This window comes from Mustela erminea, chromosome 10 (genome assembly GCF_009829155.1).
Source record: "Mustela erminea isolate mMusErm1 chromosome 10, mMusErm1.Pri, whole genome shotgun sequence".
Classification (NCBI taxonomy): Eukaryota; Metazoa; Chordata; class Mammalia; order Carnivora; family Mustelidae; genus Mustela; species Mustela erminea.
Genome location: NC_045623.1, coordinates 64,329,429 through 64,348,789, shown reverse-complemented (window position 1 = coordinate 64,348,789; position 19,361 = coordinate 64,329,429). Strand labels below are relative to the sequence as shown.

General features: G+C 36.2%; 1 protein-coding gene across 6 annotated transcripts in view; it reads left to right on the top strand.

The window, feature by feature from the left end:
- The window catches only part of PRKAA2 (protein kinase AMP-activated catalytic subunit alpha 2), a 67,276-nt gene that overhangs the window by 40,048 nt on the left and 7,867 nt on the right, over positions 1-19,361 (top strand). For all 6 annotated transcript variants that reach the window (XM_032302019.1, XM_032302021.1, XM_032302023.1 and 3 more), the window contains 4 exons: positions 8,362-8,455; positions 9,509-9,653; positions 11,314-11,401; positions 12,795-13,019. In XM_032302019.1, the coding sequence (XP_032157910.1) occupies positions 8,362-8,455; positions 9,509-9,653; positions 11,314-11,401; positions 12,795-13,019 (552 nt within the window). The remainder of the gene's footprint in view (positions 1-8,361; positions 8,456-9,508; positions 9,654-11,313; positions 11,402-12,794; positions 13,020-19,361) is intronic.

Sequence of the window (19,361 nt, the reverse complement as noted above, 5' to 3'; positions counted from 1 at the left end):
AGAGTTGTTGGCTTAGAATAGAGCAAAGTCTGGAGGATGTTGAGAAGTAACTATCTTCTCTATATACTTTTGAGGTAGGGTAACATTATTTGCTTAGAGATTAGATGAGGGTTGTGAAAAAAGAGAAGGCAGTGATTGACTCCATGGTTATCTGGCTTGGGGAGAAAAGAATAGAGTTGCTATTAAGTGAAATGGAGGAGATTATGGGAGAAACAAGTTTGAGGTGTGGGGTATTGGAGGATGGTATCAAGAATTTGATTTTGGTTTTGTGACGTTGAGATACTTATTAGGCATCTAAGTAGAGCTATAAATAGGTTATTGAATATATGACTCCAGAGTTAAGGGGGCAGGTTTAAGATAGAGATAAATTTGAAAGTCATCAGCATGTAGATGGTACTTAAGATATTTAGAGTCCGAAGACTGAATAAGATCACCAAGGATGTGAGTATAGATAAACAAGAAGTCTATGGATTGATCTCTAGGGCGTAATGATATTAAGATGTCCAAGATGAGGAGGAACCACCAAAGGAGAATGAAAATGAACAGTTCAGAGGTTGGAGGAAAACCAGGAGAATATGGTATCTTGAAGCCAAGTAAAGAATATATTTGAAGAAAGAAAGATTATTAGCTGTTCCTTATACTGCTGAGTATTGAGTAAGATGAGACTGAGAATTGACCCATTAGATATGGCAAGGTGGAGGTTGCTAGTGTCTTTCCAAAGGGCCAGTTTATTGTAATGATGAAAGCAAAATCCTGTTTTGAGGGGGTTAGGAGAGAATTTGAGCTGAAGAAGGGGACTTAGTAATAATATGCAATTCAGGAATTTTATTAAAAGGTAAGGAGAGAAATAGTGGTAATGAGAGGAAATGTGGGTTCTAAACAGGGCTTGTTGTCTTTTTTTTTTTTTTTTTTTTAAGATGAAAGATGTTATAGAATGATTGTACACCAAAGGGGATACTTTGGTCAAGATGGAGAGACTGGTACAGGAGAAAGAAGAGCTAATTGTAGAAACCAAGTCCTTTAGTAGGTGGGAAGAATAATTGGAAGAGTTAGTGTTTGATAGTAAATGACCATGGTGTGAGTGGCTGGGTATGGTGGATGATGAAGCGGTCAAGGAAACTAGAGGCCATATATTGTACAGGTCATCCATGTGTGTATCATGTACAACAGTAGCAATGGGGGAAAAAGACATTAAGTCAGAATGAAAGGGAGTGGGGAGAGTTAGGTTGATGACTATAACAAAAAAAAGGTATTGGGTGTGTAATCTGATGGCCTGTACTTCAGAGACAGTGGAGTTTTTGAGGAAGGAGATTTTGAGTGAGGATTTCCTTTAGATCATAATATATTATCAGACTATGCAAATTGGCCAGCATTTAAATTTTCCTTGTGAATTAATAAATTGAGGATCTGATCAGCAATAGCTGCTAATTCCTCAAAAAAGAAAGACAGACATTATATGCCTTTGCTTGGAGGTGCCCAGTACCATCTAGTCTTTCAAAGGAAAATAAAAATCAAAATGAAATCTGATCTAGTCTGTAGATCTAAGAGGGTGCTATAAACTGTACCTTATGTTGCCATAGAGGATGGATCAGTCAAATGAGACCATGGAATCCTCTGCAGGACAAGTCAACCGGCTTCTTCAACAAATGAATGCATGAGGAAAAAAAAAAACAGGTGGAGGATCAGCCCTATAAATTAAAAGAAACATGAGATATGTCAATCAGTTACAATGTATAGATTATAGTTGGATCCTAATTCAATCAAAATATTAAAACAAATACCAGAAAAGCGTTATAAAAGCTAATCAGGAAACCTGATGGGATATATGATGACATTCATGATTTGTTACATTTGTACATGACAGTAGTATGCATAGGTATATACACATACATTTTTTAAGGTGATTTTTTTTTAAAGATTTTATTTATTTATTTGACAGAGATCACAATCAAGCAGAGAAGCAGGCAGAGAGAAAGGGGGAAGCAGGCTCCCCACTGAGCAGAGAACCTGATGTGGGGCTTGATCCCAGGACCCTGGGACCATGACCTGAGCCAAAGGTAGAGGCTTTACCCCACTGAGCCATCCAAGCGCCCCTAAGGCGATTATTTTTTAGAGATACATACAGATCTCCTTACAGAGTGTCTGAAAGCCACATTCAGTGTGAATTGATCGAAAATGTACTTTTTATGAAGTTAATCATCAAGGCATATTAATAATCTTGTACTCTAGAGTGTTAGAAAAGATACTGATTTATTCTGTATATCCATGCATAAATAAAGCATGATCAATTTAATAAAAATGGAAAGGATGCAGGAGTGAGCATTTAATAAGAAATGTGTATGATATTTTGCAGGAGTTGGAGAAAATATAAATCCACAAACTTTGTAAGGATTTTAGTATTACTCAAATCTTTTTGGAAAATAGTTGGCATTACCTCTTATAATTGGACATTCACATGAACTATGACTCAGCAATTCCACTCATAGGTATATATCAAAGAGAAAATTTGCCGCATACATGAATGTTTACAGCAGCACTATTATAATAGCAAAATGTGGCAACAATTTACCCTCTGGTGGTAGAGTGGGTAAATAAATAGCCCTAGATTGGATGAATAAATAGCCCTAGATTGAAAGAATAAATAGCTTCTCAGTTAACAGGAGAGTAGATAAATAAATACAATGAAATTTTATACATTGGTCACATCAGATAACTAGCAAACACAACAATGTGGATGAATCTCAATAAAACAGGTCCCCAAATAATACATATATCCTGATACTCTTTTTTATTTTTATTTTTTTAAAGATTTATTTATTTGAGAGAGGGCATGCAAGCGGAGGGAGGAGCAGAGGAGAGGGAGAGAGAGAATCCTTAAGGAGACTCCTTGCTGGGGTGAGTGTGGGGCCCAATACTTCCTCTATCCCAGGACCCTGAAATCATGACCTGATCTGAAGTCAAGAGTCCGACACTTAACTGTCTGAGCCAGCCAGGGGGCCCACATCATACCCTTTTTTAAAGCTAAGAGCAATTGGGACCCCTGGGTGGCTCAGTTGGTTAAGCCACTGCCTTCAGCTCAGGTCATGATCCCAGTGTCTTGGGATCGAGTCCCACATCTGGCTCCTTGCTCAGCGGGAGCCTGCTTCTCCATCTGCCTCTGCCTGCCACTCTGTCTGTGCTCACTCTAACAAATAAATAAATAAAATCTTAAAAAAATATATAAAGCTAAGAGCAATTAAAATAAAAATATACATAAGAATATGAATTTTACATATATATGAAGACAGGGGGATACCCTCACACACACATATGTATATACACACATATATATGTACATATATATAAACTGTATAAAAGAGAAAGCAAGGGAAGCAGGAAGGGGATTCAGGATGATGGGTAACTTGGTTGAGGAGAAGCAGTGGGAGGGGGAAGACAACTCCACTGTATGGTTAGATGGAAGGTATTGTTGAGGTCCTAGGTTTTTTGTTTGGGTGATGGGTTTGTAGGTGCTTATTATAATATTAAAAATAGTAATTAACTAAATAAAAGTATGCCATTCAAGGACCAGTAAAGACAGGTGCCATGAACCAAGGATAATGATTACATTTCTTTAATAACTGATTTCTAAATAAAGAAACATATTATTCTGTATATGAAGCTATAGAAATAATATTTTGAAATCTCTATGGGTATAACTATCAAAAAGGCATACTCATGAATACTGACTTTTGCCTAACTTTGGAAAGATTTTTCCTGAGTTCTATATGCTATATAAATGGATATTGCCTAAAGATGCATATAACTTGGTCAGCTGGAGAATGCTTGAGGTTTTTGTGGATATTTGAATTTTATTTTATTAATTAGAAATACTTGTTTCTGAAAAAAATTTTTTAAAGCATGTTAGTTTATTATTGTATTATATATATGAATTTCATTATTGGATTTCTTATAATGCTTCAATGTTATTATTATTTTGGAGGGCACAAAAATTTGGCTTACTTGGCTAGATTTAAGAACATAATCCTGGAATTTGCCTTTTTCCCTAAGTCCCAATATGAAGCTGGATTTGGATTTCTTTATTTTAAAAATCATGTTTCCTTTTTTCTCGGCCTCATTCTGGTTAATTGACATTTTATTCATTGAATTTTTGTCGTATTGTTGCAGTAATTTCTGTTTCAGATTATTCTGGTTTTCCTCCAATCTGCTCACATTATTTAAAAGTGCTTCTTTATATGTTTACTTAAATGCCTACTTGATTACAGATACTTTGCTAGGTCCACACCCAATCATTGTCTAATCACAAACTGAGACACATGTTCTGAAGCTAACGAAATGCTTTTGTGCAAGCAAAAAAGGCTGACTTGGACTTAAAGAAGTGACCTTTAAGCGAAGCTAGAAAGGATGACTGGCAGACTGTTAAAGGGCGGAGTACAGGTCAGGTATGGGATTCAGGTTAGCAGAAACTGCTTATACAAAGATTCTGTGGCAGAAGGAAATGCAGTACAATTAAGTGAAAGAAAGAAATACACAGGGCAACGGTGGGACATCAAAGAGGAAACAGTACAGACTCAGGCAGGGGCATGATTTACTTGGGACCAAAGAGCAATGGGAACCCCCTGAAGATTTTTTTTTTTTTAATAGTTCTATTTTTTTTAATCTTTTTTTTTTCATTTATTTATTTTCAGCATAACAGTATCATTATTTTTTCACCACACCCAGTGCTCCATGCAATCCGTGCCCTCTATAATACCCACCACCTGGTACCCCGACCTCCCACCCCCCAGCCACTTCAAACCCCTCAGATTGTTTTTCAGAGTCCATAGTCTCTCATGATTCACCTCCCCTTCCAATTTACGCCAACCCCCTTCTCTCTAACTCCCCATGTCCTCCATGCTTTTTGTTATGCTCCACAAATAAGTGAAACCATATGATAATTGACTCTCTCTGCTTGACTTATTTCACTCAGCATAATCTCTTCCAGTCCCGTCCATGTTGCTACAAAAGTTGAGTATTCATCCTTTCTGATGGAGGCATAATACTCCATAGTGTATATGGACCACATCTTCCTTATCCATTCATCCGTTGAAGGGCATCTTGGTTCTTTCCACGGTTTGGCGACCGTGGCCATTGCTGCTATAACCACTGGGGTACAGATGGCCCTTCTTCTCACTACATCTGTATCTTTGGGGTAAATACCTAGGAGTGCAATGTCAGGGTCATAGGGAAGTTCTATTTTTAATTTCTTGAGGAATCTCCACACTGTTCTCCAAAGAGGCTGCACCAACTTGCATTCCCACCAACAGTGTAAGAGGGTTCCCCTTTCTCCACATCCTCTCCAACACATGTTGTTTCCTGTCTTGCTAATTTTGGCCATTCTAACTGGTGTAAGGTGATATCTCAATGTAGTTTTAATTTGAATCTCCCTGATGGCTAGTAATGATGAACAGTTTTTCATGTGTCTGATAGCCATTTGTATGTCTTTATTGGAGAAGTGTCTGTCCATATCTTCTGCCCATTTTTTGATATGATTATCTCTTTTGTGTGTGTTGAGTTTGAGGAGTTCATTATAGATCCTGGATATCAACCTTTTGTCTGTACTGTCATTTGCAAATATCTTCTCCCATTCCGTGGGTTGCCTCTTTGTTTTCTTGGTTTTTGATTAGGAGACTACTGAAGAACAGATTCTTTTGAAAAGAATTATTGTCTAATATGTGTCTTCCTTAATGGCTGTAGGCTCTACAAGTAGAAAGAGGAGCTGTCAATCTCATGAAGTACAAGACAAGTAGGTTTTCAACAAAGAGTAGATAGCACTATTTAATAGCTCAGTGTCTGGCACATGGCAAGTACTCAGTAATGCTGGCTGTGATTTTCATTGCTCTAGATTGGCCTGTGACATGGACAGTGGCTACTGTGGAGTCAAGAGGTTTCATGAAATAGTTCAGTCCAACAGTATCCACTGAAGACCTGTGATATACTTGAAAGAATCAGCAGCTAAATATATTAAAATTTCATCACTGTTTTTCTCATAAGCCCCAAAGATGTAACAGGGTAGAAAAGTGATGGAGAAGTCTGTTAATAAATCATATTAGCCTACATTAAGGTGAATAGGTACTCCTTCTTGGCACAATTCAATTTTTTCAATTAGAGTTTGGTGCCTGGTGAGATTGCTTTTATAGAACAATTTCTTCTGGAGTTCTTAGGTAAAATTCCCTTTTCATAGTTCATTTGAAGTAATTTCAACCTTATTACTCATTTATGTTAGTTTATTTTATATAAAGTGAGTTACCTTGTCATTTTTCATCCCAAAGACTGAAGATTGCTATTAGAAGTATTTCTTCTGAAACTCTATAATCATTTTCATACTATACCTTTAATATTTTGCTTTTTTTAAGTGTTCATACATGATGTGTCTTTTTTTAAAATGTGCAGTATGTAGTTATATCACCAACGACCTGGCCCTTTTTTCTTTCCTCTTTAATAGTAACCAGAACCACCATGTAGCACAAAATTGCTGTTGTGCATATTAATTAAAGGTACCCCATCTGGGTGGACTAATTTACCACAAAGGTCTCCTGCTTCTGAGACCTTCTAAAGGGTAACATCAGGGTCACTTTTCAGCTCCTTTTCTGCCTTCACTGGGTGCCTGTAAGCCATGCAGAAACTACATACTTCGTGTCTCTAAATAGTAACTCAGTATAAGTTAGATATTGCTTATAATCAACTAGATTATAGATAATCCTTTATAAACAAAGCAAACTATTTAAAAAGTCAGTCAGTTGTTCATTTATGTGTGTTAAATGTAACCTTCAGTTAAAACATTAATTGTATTTAATTTGTTTTTAAAACTTTGGTAAAATTGGATATATGGGGGGAAGTTGTCTTTTTTTTTTTTAAGATTTTGTTTATTTATTTGAGAGAGAGAGAGAGAGAGAGAGAGATCACAAGTAGGCAGAGAGTCAGGCAGAGAGAGGGGGAAGCAGGCTTCCTGCCAAGCAGAGAGCCCCATGTGGGGCTTGATCCCAGGACCCTGAGATCATGACCTGAGCCGAAGGCAGAGGCTTAACCCACTGAGCCACCCAGGCGCCCCGGGAAGTTGTCTTTTTTTTTTTTTTTTTAAAGATTTTATTTATTTGACAGAGATCACAAGTAGGCAGAGAGGCAGGCAAAGAGAGAGGAAGGGAAGCAGGCTCCCTGTTTCACAGAGAGCCCGATGCGGGGCTCGATCCCAAGACCCTGGTATCATGACCTGAGCCGAAGGCAGAGGCTTTAGCCCACTGAGCCACCCACGTGCCCCGGGAAGTTGTCTTCTAATAAAATTTTTTTCAAATACAGCTATGAGTCCTTTTTTTTTTTTTTTTTTTTTTTGAGTCTCACTTTTTAATGGTCTCAGCTTTAAATGCCTAGAAGTAAATAAAAAAAAAAAATACATTCATCTCTCTACTTAATTTCTTACTATGGAACTTTTTTTTTTTAAGATTTATTAATTTGAGAGAGAAAGTGAGAGGGAGCACATGGGAGGGGCAAAGGCAGAGGGCGAGAGAGAAGCTGAAGCAGACTCCATGCTGAGCCTGGAGCCTAATGCCAGGCTTGATCTCAGGATCCTAAGGTTATGACCCGAACTGAAACTAAGAGTTTGTTGCTTAACTGACTGTGCCACCCATATGCCCCACCCATTATGGAATGTTTTTAATATATACAAAAGCAAAGTGATGAAGCCTCATGTATTTGTCATTTGGCTTCAGCAGTTGCCAGTGTATTGTTTTATCTGCTTCTTCCCACTTCTCCCATCACAAATTATTTTGAAGCAAATCCTAAATATTACTATTTTAATCTGCAAACTCATCAGTATGTCAGTATGTCTCTTGACAGTAGGTCAGTATGTCTCTTGATTTACTGTAAATCTATAGCTTCCCTTCCCCCTTTCCTTTCCTCACATTTTGTTTGTTGGAGAAAATGTCATTTGACCACTTTCTGCATTTCACTGATTAAATCTCTTGTGGTATCATTTAGGCTTAGCAAGAATATTTTTAAATTATGTTTAAATATGATACCTGATCTCTATGGACCATAAAAATTTTTTTTGTTTAAATGGAGAAATGAATGCTTAGTTGTTGAAGAATGAAGGATTTCAAAGATTTTGTAAACATGAAAGGGAGGATCTGAAGAGAAGTCCATAAACCTCAGAAAGCAGAGAATTTTGTAAGGCTGTGTTTATATCTCTGTGATTGTTTTGATAACATAATTTGTTGCTGTCTTAAAATATTATAAAACATTGGAATACAAAATTGTAGCAATAATATTACCAGCTTAATTTTTTAAAAACTAACATTTTTTTTATCATTTTTTTCATTTACAAAAAAGATACCAGGTGATCAGCACTCCAACAGATTTTTTTATGGTAATGGAATATGTGTCTGGTGGTGAATTATTTGACTACATCTGTAAACATGGACGGGTGAGTAATTTATTATCTAGTACAGTAAGCCCCTAAGCTAAGAAGAGGATAGTAGGAAATAGCAAACCACAAAGATATCTTCAAAGTCAGGGTTGCTTCTGTGATAAAGACCAACTAAAGATACAGAATATTAGACATTTTTTCTTTCTTAAAAAATATACCTTCCAGGGGTGCCTGGCAGGCTCAATTGATGGAGCATAGATTCTGAAACTTGGGGTTGTAAGTTCAAGCCCCACACTGGGTATAGAGATTGCTTAAAAATAAAATCTTAAAATAATATACATCTTTTGGGGCACCTGGTGCCTCATTTGGTTAAGCATCTGCCTTTGGTTCATGTCATGATCCCGGGGTTGTCGGGTTTCCTGCTCAGAGAGGAGACTGCTTTGCCCTCTGCCCCTCCCCCTGCTCTCTCGCTCTCTCAAATAAATAAATAAAATCTTAAAAATATACGTATATACCTTTCAAAATACTGATTTGGGGACCCTAGGTGGCTCAGTCATTAAGTGTCTGCCTTGGCTTAGGTCATGATCCCAGGCCACATGGGGCTGCCTGCTCAGAGGGAAGCCTGCTTCTGCCTCTCCCCCACACCTCTGTGCTTGTATTCCCTCTCTTGCCATCATTCTGGCAAGTAAATAAAATCTTTAAAAAAAATAGTGATTTTAGGGAACATATTCCACTTAATTGCCAACATGATGTCAGTGAAAAATCTGTTCCATAACATTATGTTGAAGCTTCAAGGATTTCCTTTTCTTAGCACTTTCACATAAGTTCTGTTTTACATTATGTTTTACTTGTTGATTGCCTAAAACATTGTACAAATTTAGTAATATTAATTGAAAATTAAATCTTCCTAGCCTAGGAGCAAAAAAAGAACCTTATTGATTGACATGTTGAACTCTAATGCAAGTTTCTGGTTTCTTTGTCTGATTTGTTGAGAATTCTAGCCTGATTTAATTAGCTTGCTCAGTTACATTTGGGCTGATTATGAAACTAAAACTCTTGCTGTGTACATGTCTCAAATATTCTTAGTGCAGCTTCTTTTATACTTGCTAGGTTGAAGAGGTGGAAGCAAGGCGGCTCTTTCAGCAGATTCTGTCAGCTGTGGATTACTGCCATAGGCATATGGTGGTTCATCGAGACCTGAAACCAGAGAATGTGCTGTTGGATGCTCACATGAATGCCAAGATAGCCGATTTTGGTATGTAACTCCATAGTTGTTCAGAAATGAACTAGTTGCCTTTTAAAGTGTGTCAGTAGCAACTATTGAAGAACTATGAACTTGCAGTTTCAATTTTATAAATCTGATACCATGAAAAAGGGGTTAATGCACAGTCTCCATGTTGGTTTGTTAGGTTCATTTAAACACAATTTTAAAAATGCACATGGTTCTAGAGAAGTTTAGCGGGCCATTTTCAAGGTACGTCTATTTAATATGCATTTTCTCCTAAAGGAAAACCTGTCTTTTTTGGGGGGAGGGGTCACAAACTCTTTGGAAAATCTAATGAAAATATGGGCACTTCCTTTGATGAATGCACTTAAAGAGAAATACCTGAAAATTTGCGTGCAGTTTTGAAGTCTTACAGCCTTTCCCATTTGATCAAGGGTTGACTTCAGTGTAAAATCTAACTACTTGCTAGAAAGAATAGGAGTTTTTGTCAGGTATAAAACAAAAAACAAAATGTAAATTTAAATGCACCAAACAGTTTCTGGGGTAAATATTCCTGGAAAGAGTACCATAGTAGGGTGTTTGGCAAAAGGATTAGGAAGTAAGAGGTTATAGAAAGACAGATGGAAATGTGCCGAGTTCAGTGTTGCTTATGTAAACTCTTTGTCTGTACCTTGTCTTTAATCTAAAAACTAGGAAACTAGTTTTCTTATTTCTCTTCCTTCTCTAAATCACAAAACTCTTTAGTATGATACTTCAACTAGATTTTTGGTTCCATAGGTTATTTTTTCTTTTTTTTTTTAAAGATTATTTATTTATTTATTTGACAGACAGAGGCCACAAGTAGGCAGAGAGGCAGGCAGAGACAGAGAGAGGGAAGCAGGCTCCCCGCTGAGCAGAGAGCCTGACACGGGGCTTGATCCCAGAACCCTGGGATCATGACCTGAGCCGAAGGCAGAGGTTTCAACCCACTGAGCCACCCAGGCGCCCCATAGATTATTTTTTCTATGTTGAATTAAAGCTTTCCAAACTAAAAGCTTTTGGAATGTAATCTTTATAAATTGGAGCATGTCTGTTTTCTACTTAGAGATTGTTTTAAAAGGCTTTGAAAGTACAGGATAAAAAGTAATGGTCTCTATCTCTTTCTTTCAACTGTAGAAATGGATAAATAATATTTTGATGCTTTTATGTTTGGAAAAGTTCATGTAATTTAGAATAACCTCATATTTGTGAAATGAATCAACATTTTTTATAAAAGGTTAATTTATTTGGAGAGAGCACCAGTTGGGGGAAGGGCCTTGGAAGTGGGGAGAGAAAGAATCCCAAGCAGATTTTCTGAGAGTATGGAGCCCAACATGGGGCTTGATCCCACAACCCTGAGATCATGACCTGAGCCAAAACCAAGAGTCGGATGCTCAGCCAACAGCCATCCAGGTGACCCAAGTGAATCAACATTTTTAGTTAGAAAAGGAATTTAATTCCAATCATATGTGATGTGCGTTATCTTTTTTGTCAGAGTGTAAGCACTCTGAAATAGTCTTCTTCTAGTCTCTCAAGTGCTTGCCACTGTTTTAAAAATAATTATAAAATATGATATACAAAACATTGAAGACTTGACATTTTTCTTCATGCATTTATCTATGTCTATGTATAAAAATATCTAGCACAAAGTAAATATTACTCTTATTTTCAGGATTGTCTAATATGATGTCAGATGGTGAATTTCTGCGAACTAGTTGTGGGTCTCCAAATTATGCAGCACCTGAAGTCATCTCAGGCAGGTAATAGTAGATCAGTAGAGAGAGTAAGCTCTTTATAATCTTTTGTTCATTCTAATAACATTTAATTAAAATATGTTCTGTTCAGAGGATGAGATTGTTAACATAATAGGAACAAATTGTCCCTTTAATTGTTCCATTGTTGAAGAGAGAACAATTATATTAAACAATTTTTTAAACATTTGGTTTAGATTTTGTTATGAGTATATTTAAGGAGTTCTTCCATTTAAAAAAAAAATGACTGAAACAAATCATGATTTTCTTCATTTTGGGAAAGTATGGATAAGAGAAAGCATTTGTTAAATTTAATGTCATCATTTACTTACCAGACACAGTCCTTAAATAATAATTTATATATTCTTTTATAAGGTACTGTATAGAGTATAATTTTATGTTTTGTCTTGAGAAGAATGAGATTTTTCAGGGATAGTATTGTCATTCCTGAAATTAAACTGTTTAAGTAGGGATTGGAACTTACTCATTGGTATATTCAAAAAATATTTACACAGATTGCAGTGGTAAACAGAAGACTTTTACAGTGACCAATGTCTGATTTAAAAAGTTAACCGAATTAGCTGAGAGAAAATAAAGAAAAGGTATTATCGCAAGGAGCAGGTATAGGAGTTTTGGACAAGTACCACAAATGATATAAATGAGGGGCAGCAATTTTTTGAAATGGCTTATATTCTTTTAATTGGAATTGTAGAGATTTCCTTTGTTACTTCAGACCCAGGTTTGAATTTGTCAGTGGGGTATCAGAGGCATTTTACTACTGCAGAAAGGTGAGAGAAAAAAAGAAATAATATTCTAGACAGACATAGGTTATGTGGAACAAAGCTAATCTTAGTTCCATGAGCTAATCTAACAAGTGATTAGAATAAAAGTCGTACTCAGGATAACATGATACAGGACAAATACTGTCAAAGAGATTGCTGCAGGACTAGTTCAGCACTTTAATTCTTCAGAAACTCTTTAAAATAGGCACATCAGGGATGAAAATTCTATTTTATATGCAATTTTGTTTCTTATAGTTTTGTGATAAAAGGATTTAGCCTAAACACTATGGTAGTATTTTTTCAAGTTTATGGTCATTTACTTTGATGTTTCCTTTAAAAGAAAACCAACCATAGTAAGTTTTATATTTTTTAATTAGTTAATTAGTAAGTTGTGAATTTGTGACAAAGTAACATTTTCTTTTGGAAAGCTTGAATAGTAACTGCTGAGACTAATTTTTTATGGCGAACAATTGAGTGTTGAGGTGTGGCCATGGACTTCATTGAAGGCTTGCAAATGAATATACACCGAGTCTACACCATATGTATACAAAAGCGGGTATACTTGGATGAGAACAAATGGCACTTGCATTTCAGGTTGGTGTTGTCCTCTTTTCTCTTAGATTGTATGCAGGTCCTGAAGTTGATATCTGGAGCTGTGGTGTTATTTTATATGCCCTTCTTTGTGGCACCCTCCCATTTGATGATGAGCATGTACCTACATTATTTAAGAAGATCCGAGGGGGTGTTTTTTATATCCCAGAATATCTCAATCGTTCTGTTGCCACTCTTTTGATGCATATGCTGCAGGTTGATCCCCTGAAACGAGCAACCATCAAAGATATAAGGTGATTCTTCTTTTTGTTACTGTTATGTACATTTTATAATATTAATAATTGTATCACTAATTGAGTGCCTGCCTTATGTTAGACTCTCTAATACTTATTGTATAGGAATTCTGCTTTCCTTTTTACACAGACCTGATCATGTCACTTATCTTTTAAATATTTCAGATTGTTTCCCATACTTTTTCCTTGAGGTAGCAAATCCTTTAAGGCCCTTCCTAAGCAGGCTCCTTTTCCTACTCTGAGGTTTCACTCCTGCACTTACCACCACACCCACTTCAGCTACACTCAGCTTTTCCTTCTTCATCAAACATAACATGTATTTTATGCCTTGATGTTCTAATTTATATTACTGCCTCTGATGCCATTTCTGTCTCTTTTGACCTGACAGACTTCCATTCATCCTTTAAAATTCTGTTTACATATGACCTCCATTGTGAAATCAATTTGGATTCCCCTCGGCAAAGTTAATTGCTTCCACTTCTGTGATTTTCACATTTTGTTTATTTTTTTTTTCATTATTATTTCAAATGTCAGTGTGTGTTTTTCCAGTCCTAAATTGTAACTCCATAAGGGTAGAGAGAGTGTCTTACTCATCTTAGTACACACAATGCTAGATGGCCCATGAATGTAGTATATGCTGAGAAACTGAATAAATCTTATGTGTAATACAGACTGACTTTTATGTATTTTACACATGGTTAATGAAATGAAACATTAAAAGTTTTGTTAAGATTTTGAATCCAAAAATAGCTGCTAGCACTGTGAAGGATTTCTTGTTATGTGAGAAACCTTGGAACTTGCAGTGGCTGGTGTTATTATGAATATGACCTTTATATAGCATACACAAGCCATGATAATGCATTGCCTTTTACTCCTTACTTACCAGGTTATGTTTCTTAGAGGGGTTTTTTTTTTTATTATTCTTACCTACCATTTCATCATTTATTCATTTACAAACACATTCTTCTGCCATCTTTCTAGAATCTCTCCTCTTATCTTCATAAGCCAGAATGGCTGTTTAGACACTATGACTCCTGGAATGTTTAAATGATGACATGGTTTTTTATGTGATTGCTGCCTATCTCTTAGACTGCAAGAAGGGGTTTATTTTTCTTAAGTGCTCCAGGCCTCCTACATAAAAGAAATGTGTAATTGTATATAGCACCAAGTTTAGTTATAGAAATGTGCTTAGCAGGAAAAAAAAATCTTTTGTGTTCACAGTTCTTTTTTTCTTTTCTTTTCTTCTCTTTTCTTTCTTTCTTTCTTTCTTCTTTTTTTTTTTTTTTTATTTTTTATTTCCAGCATAACAGTATTCATTATTTTTGCACCACACCCCGTGCTCCATGCAATCCGTGCCCTCTATAATACCCACCACCTGGTACCCCAACCTCCCACCCCCCGTCCCTTCAAAACCCTCAGATTGTTTTTCAGAGTCCATAGTCTCTCATGGTTCACCTCCCCTTCCAATTTCCCCCAACTCCCTTCTCCACTCTAAGTCCCCATGTCCTCCATGCTATTTGTTATGCTCCACAAATAAGTGAAACCATATGATAATTGACTCTCTCTGCTTGACTTATTTCACTCAGCATAATCTCTTCCAGTCCGGTCCATGTTGCTACAAAAGTTGGGTATTCATCCTTTCTGATGGAGGCATAATACTCTATCCCCAGGGGTACAGGTCTGTGAATCACCAGGTTTACACACTTCACAGCACTCACCAAAGCACATACCCTCCCCAATGTCCATAATCCCACCCCCTTCTCCCAAACCCCCTCCCCCCAGCAACCCTCAGTTTGTTTTGTGAGATTAAAATCTGGAAGAAATGGATGCATTCCTAGAAACATATAAACTACCACAACTGAACCAGGAAGAAATAGAAAGCCTGAACAGACCCATAACCAGTAAGGAGATTGAAACAGTCATTAAAAATCTCCAAACAAACAAAAGCCCAGGGCCAGACGGCTTCCCGGGGGAATTCTACCAAACGTTTAAAGAAGAACTAATTCCTATTCTCCTGAAACTGTTCCAAAAAATAGAAATGGAAGGAAAACTTCCAAACTCATTTTATGAGGCCAGCATCACCTTGATCCTAAAACCAGACAAGGATCCCACCAAAAAAGAGAGCTATAGACCGATATCCTTGATGAACACAGATGCGAAAATACTCAACAAAATACTAGCCAATAGGATTCAACAGTACATTAAAAAGATTATTCACCACGACCAAGTGGGATTTATTCCAGGGCTGCAAGGTTGGTTCAACATCCGCAAATCAGTCAATGTGATACAACACATCAATAAAAGAAAGAACAAGAACCATATGATACTCTCAATAGATGCTGAAAAAGCATTTGACAAAGTACAGCATCCCTTCCTGATCAAAACTCTTCAAAGTGTAGGGATAGAGGGCACATACCTCAATATCATCAAAGCCATCTATGAAAAACCCACCGCAAATATCATTCTCAATGGAGAAAAACTGAAAGCTTTTCCGCTAAGGTCTTCTTTTTTTTTTAAAATAAGTTCTACACCCAACATGGGGCTTGAACTCACAAACCTGAGTTCAAGTGTCACATGTTCTACTGACCAAACTAGCTAGGTGCCTCAGTCACTTAATTGGCTTTTCCTTAGAAAGAAAATTAGATATGCTTCCTGTGAGTTATTCATTCTATAAGTGGAAGCCTGCATCTCCCTCTCCCCTTCACCCATTTTGCTTATCCCCCCCAACCCCCCTTCTGGCAGTCATTGGTTCTCTATAGGTCTGATGCTGCTTTTTGTTTATTTGTTTTTTCATATCTTTTTTTAAAATTCCACCTATAAGTGAAATCATATGGTATTTATTTTCTCAGATTTATTTTACTTAGCACAGTACCCTCTAGGTCCATTCATTTTGTTATAAATAGCACAATCTCATCTTTTCTTTTTTTTTTTTTAAAGGTTATTTATTTATTTGACAGACAGATATCACAAGTAGGCAGAGAGGCAGGCAGAGAGAGAGAGAGAGAGAGAGAGAGAGGGGGGAGGAAACAGGCTCCCTGCCTAGCAGAGAGCCCGATATGGGGCTCTATCCCAGAACCCTGGGATCATGACCTGAGCCTAAGGCAGAGGCTTTAACCCACTGAGCCACCCAGGCACCCCCAATCTCATCTTTTCTTAGGGCTGCGCAGTACTCCATTGTGTATGTACACTACATGTTCCTTACCATTTGTCTGTTGATAGACACTTAGGTTGCTTCCATATCTTAGCTATTGTAAGTAATGCTGCAATAAACATATGAGTGCTTATATTTTTTTGAATTAGTGTTTTTATTTTCTCTGGGTAAAAACCCAGTAGTGGAATTATTGGGTCATATGGTATTTCTATTTTAAATTTTTTGAGGAACTTCTATACTGTTTTTCACAGTGACTATTACCAATTTACATTCCCACTAGCAGTGTGGAATTCCTTTTTCTCTGCATCCTTGTCAACACTTATTATTTCTTGTCTTTTTTATTTTAGTCCTTGGCAGTGTTAATTGTAACGTGATATCTCCTTGTGGCTTTGATTTGCATGTCCCAGATTACAGGAGTTGAGCATACTTTCATGTGTCTATTGATTACCTACATGTCTTCTTTGGAAAAATGTCTGTTTAGGTCCTCTGCTTGTTTTTAATTGATTGGATTTTTTATTTTGTTTTGTTTTGGTGTTGAGTTGTATTCCTTATGTATTTTGGACTTTAACTCCTTACTGCATATATAATTTGCAAGTATATTCTCCCATTTAGTAGGGTGTCTTTTTGCTTTGTTGATGGTTTCCTTCACTGTGCAAAAAGCTTTTTATTTGATGTAATCCTGATAGTTTATTTTTGCTTTTGTTCCTCTTGCCTTAGGAGACATATTTAGAAAATTGTTAAGGCTGGTGTCAGAGATATTATTGTCTGTGTTTTTCTTAGGAATTTTATGGTTTCAGATCTCACATTTAAGTCTTTAATCATTGTGAGTTTATTTTTTGTGTATGATGTTAGAAAGTGGTCCCGTTTCATTCTTTTACATGTAGCTCTCCAGTTTTCCCAACACCATTTATTGAAGAGATTGTCTTTTCTTCTTTGCATGTTCTTGCCTCTTTTGTCTTAGATTAATTGACCACATAAGCATAGGTTTATTTTTGGGCTCTCTATTCTGTTCTGTTTATGTGTCTATTTTTGTGCCAATACCATTGCTTTAATTATTGTAGCTTTATAGCATATCTTGAAATCTGGGATTGTGATACTTCCAGCTTTATTTTTCTTTCTCAAGATTACTTTGGCTATTTGAGGTCTTTTATAGTTCCATACAAATTTTAGGATTGTTTTTTCTAGTTCTGTGAAAAATGTTTTTGGTATTTTGATAGGTATTGCTTGGAATCTGCAGATAGGTTTGGGCAGTATAGACATTTTAACAATACTAATTCTGTCAATCCATGAATATAGTCTTTAACCTCCTTGTTATATTTTATTATTTCTGGTGCAGTTGTAAATGGAATTATGTTCTTAATTTCTCTTTCTAGTACTTTGTTATTAGCGTATAGAAATGCTACTGATTTCTAGGTATCCCACAATTTCACTAAATTTATTCTAGTAGTTTTTTGGTGGAGTCTTTAGGATTTTTTATGTAGAATGTCATGTCATCTGCGAAGGCATCCATACTCGATGGATATTAAACTGTCACAGTTTAACAACTTCTTTACCAGTATGGATGCCTTCTATTTCTTTTTCTTGTCTGAGTGCTGTAGTTAGGACTTCCAGGGCCATATTGAATAAAAGTGGTGCTGTCAATTTTATTGATCTTCTATTTTTTATTTAAATTTATTTATTTATTTATTTGAGTATCTCTACATCCCATGTGAGGCTTGATTTCAACACCCCAAGACTGAGTCACATGCTCTTCTTATTGAGCAAGCTAGGTGCCTCTTACTGATTTTTTTCTATTGTTTTTTAATTTTTATGTCATTTATTTCTGCTCTGATTCTTTATTATTTTCTTCAAATCACCTTGGACTTTGTTCTTTTTTTTTTTTTTTTAATTCCTTTATGTGCAAGTTTAGGTTGTTTATTTGAGCTTTTTCTTATTTCCTGAGGTAGGGCTATATTGCTATATATTGCCCTATTAGAACTGCTTTTGCTGCATCTCGAAGATGTTGGATTGTTGTGTTCTCATTTTCATGTGTTTCCATAACTCATTTAAGTCATTTAGTCTTAAGTACCAAAATACAGTATCAGGTAGTAGTGATAGAAAGACTTAATATCTGATGGGGAAATGAACTGATATTGTCTCAGGCCAACTCTCATAAACATTCTGGTTACTGCTTATCTTGATAGAGTTAATTCAGAAACTGTTCCTGAAAACAAAAGCTGACTATGACTTTTTAATTGGCAGTTTTCTTATGGTAAAGAATTATGGTCCTTCGTGCAAATGAATGAATTAGAAATAAATATTTAGATTATTTCCCTATTTATCATTTTTTAAACATTTATATCATTGATATAATTCACATACTGTACATTTTTCCCTTCAAATTGTATAATTCAGTGGTTCTTAGTATATTTACAAAGTTGTATAGTCATCACCATTTTCTAATTCCCTTAAGGAAACTCTATACCCATTAGCGGTCATTACCCATTTCCCCCTCCTTTTATGCCTTGGAAGCCAGTAATCTACTTTCTGCCTTTATGGGTTTGTCTGTCCTGGAAATTTCATATGAATGGAATCCTGTAGCATGTAGCCTTTGGAGTCTGGCTACTTTCACACAGCATAATGTTTTCACTGTTCATTCATGGCGTAGCATGTATAGTACTTTATTCCTTTGTTCTTTAAAAATACTCCATTGTACAGATACACTACATTTTGTTTATCTGTCCATCAGTTAATGGATACTTGAGTTATTTCTGCTTTGGGGCTCTTAAGAATAATGTTGCTATACACAATCATGTACAAGTTTTTTATGGTCACATGTTTCCATTTCTTTTGGATGTATGCCTTTAGTTTGTAATTCTTGTTGCTGTTCCTTTTGTTAGTGATTTTACTGAATTAATTCCCCAGATTTTGTACTTTTTGTCATGGTTGGCCACTGAAATCTCTGATTAGTTAGCTTAATGGTCATCTTATTATTACAGCTTTCCTTAAATGCCTTGATCTAATAAGTCTCACAGCCTTTGCTAAGTGATTGTGTGTACATGTTGGAGTATGTCTTCATTGCTCCAAAGAGAAGCTTTTAACTCTGATTTAGTCTTTATTCCACATTAGCAGAGAGCCTCAAAGTCAGCCAGTGATTAGAAATGAGGGTCTTTCTTAAGTAAGCACACAGCCCTGCATAATATATGCCTGGG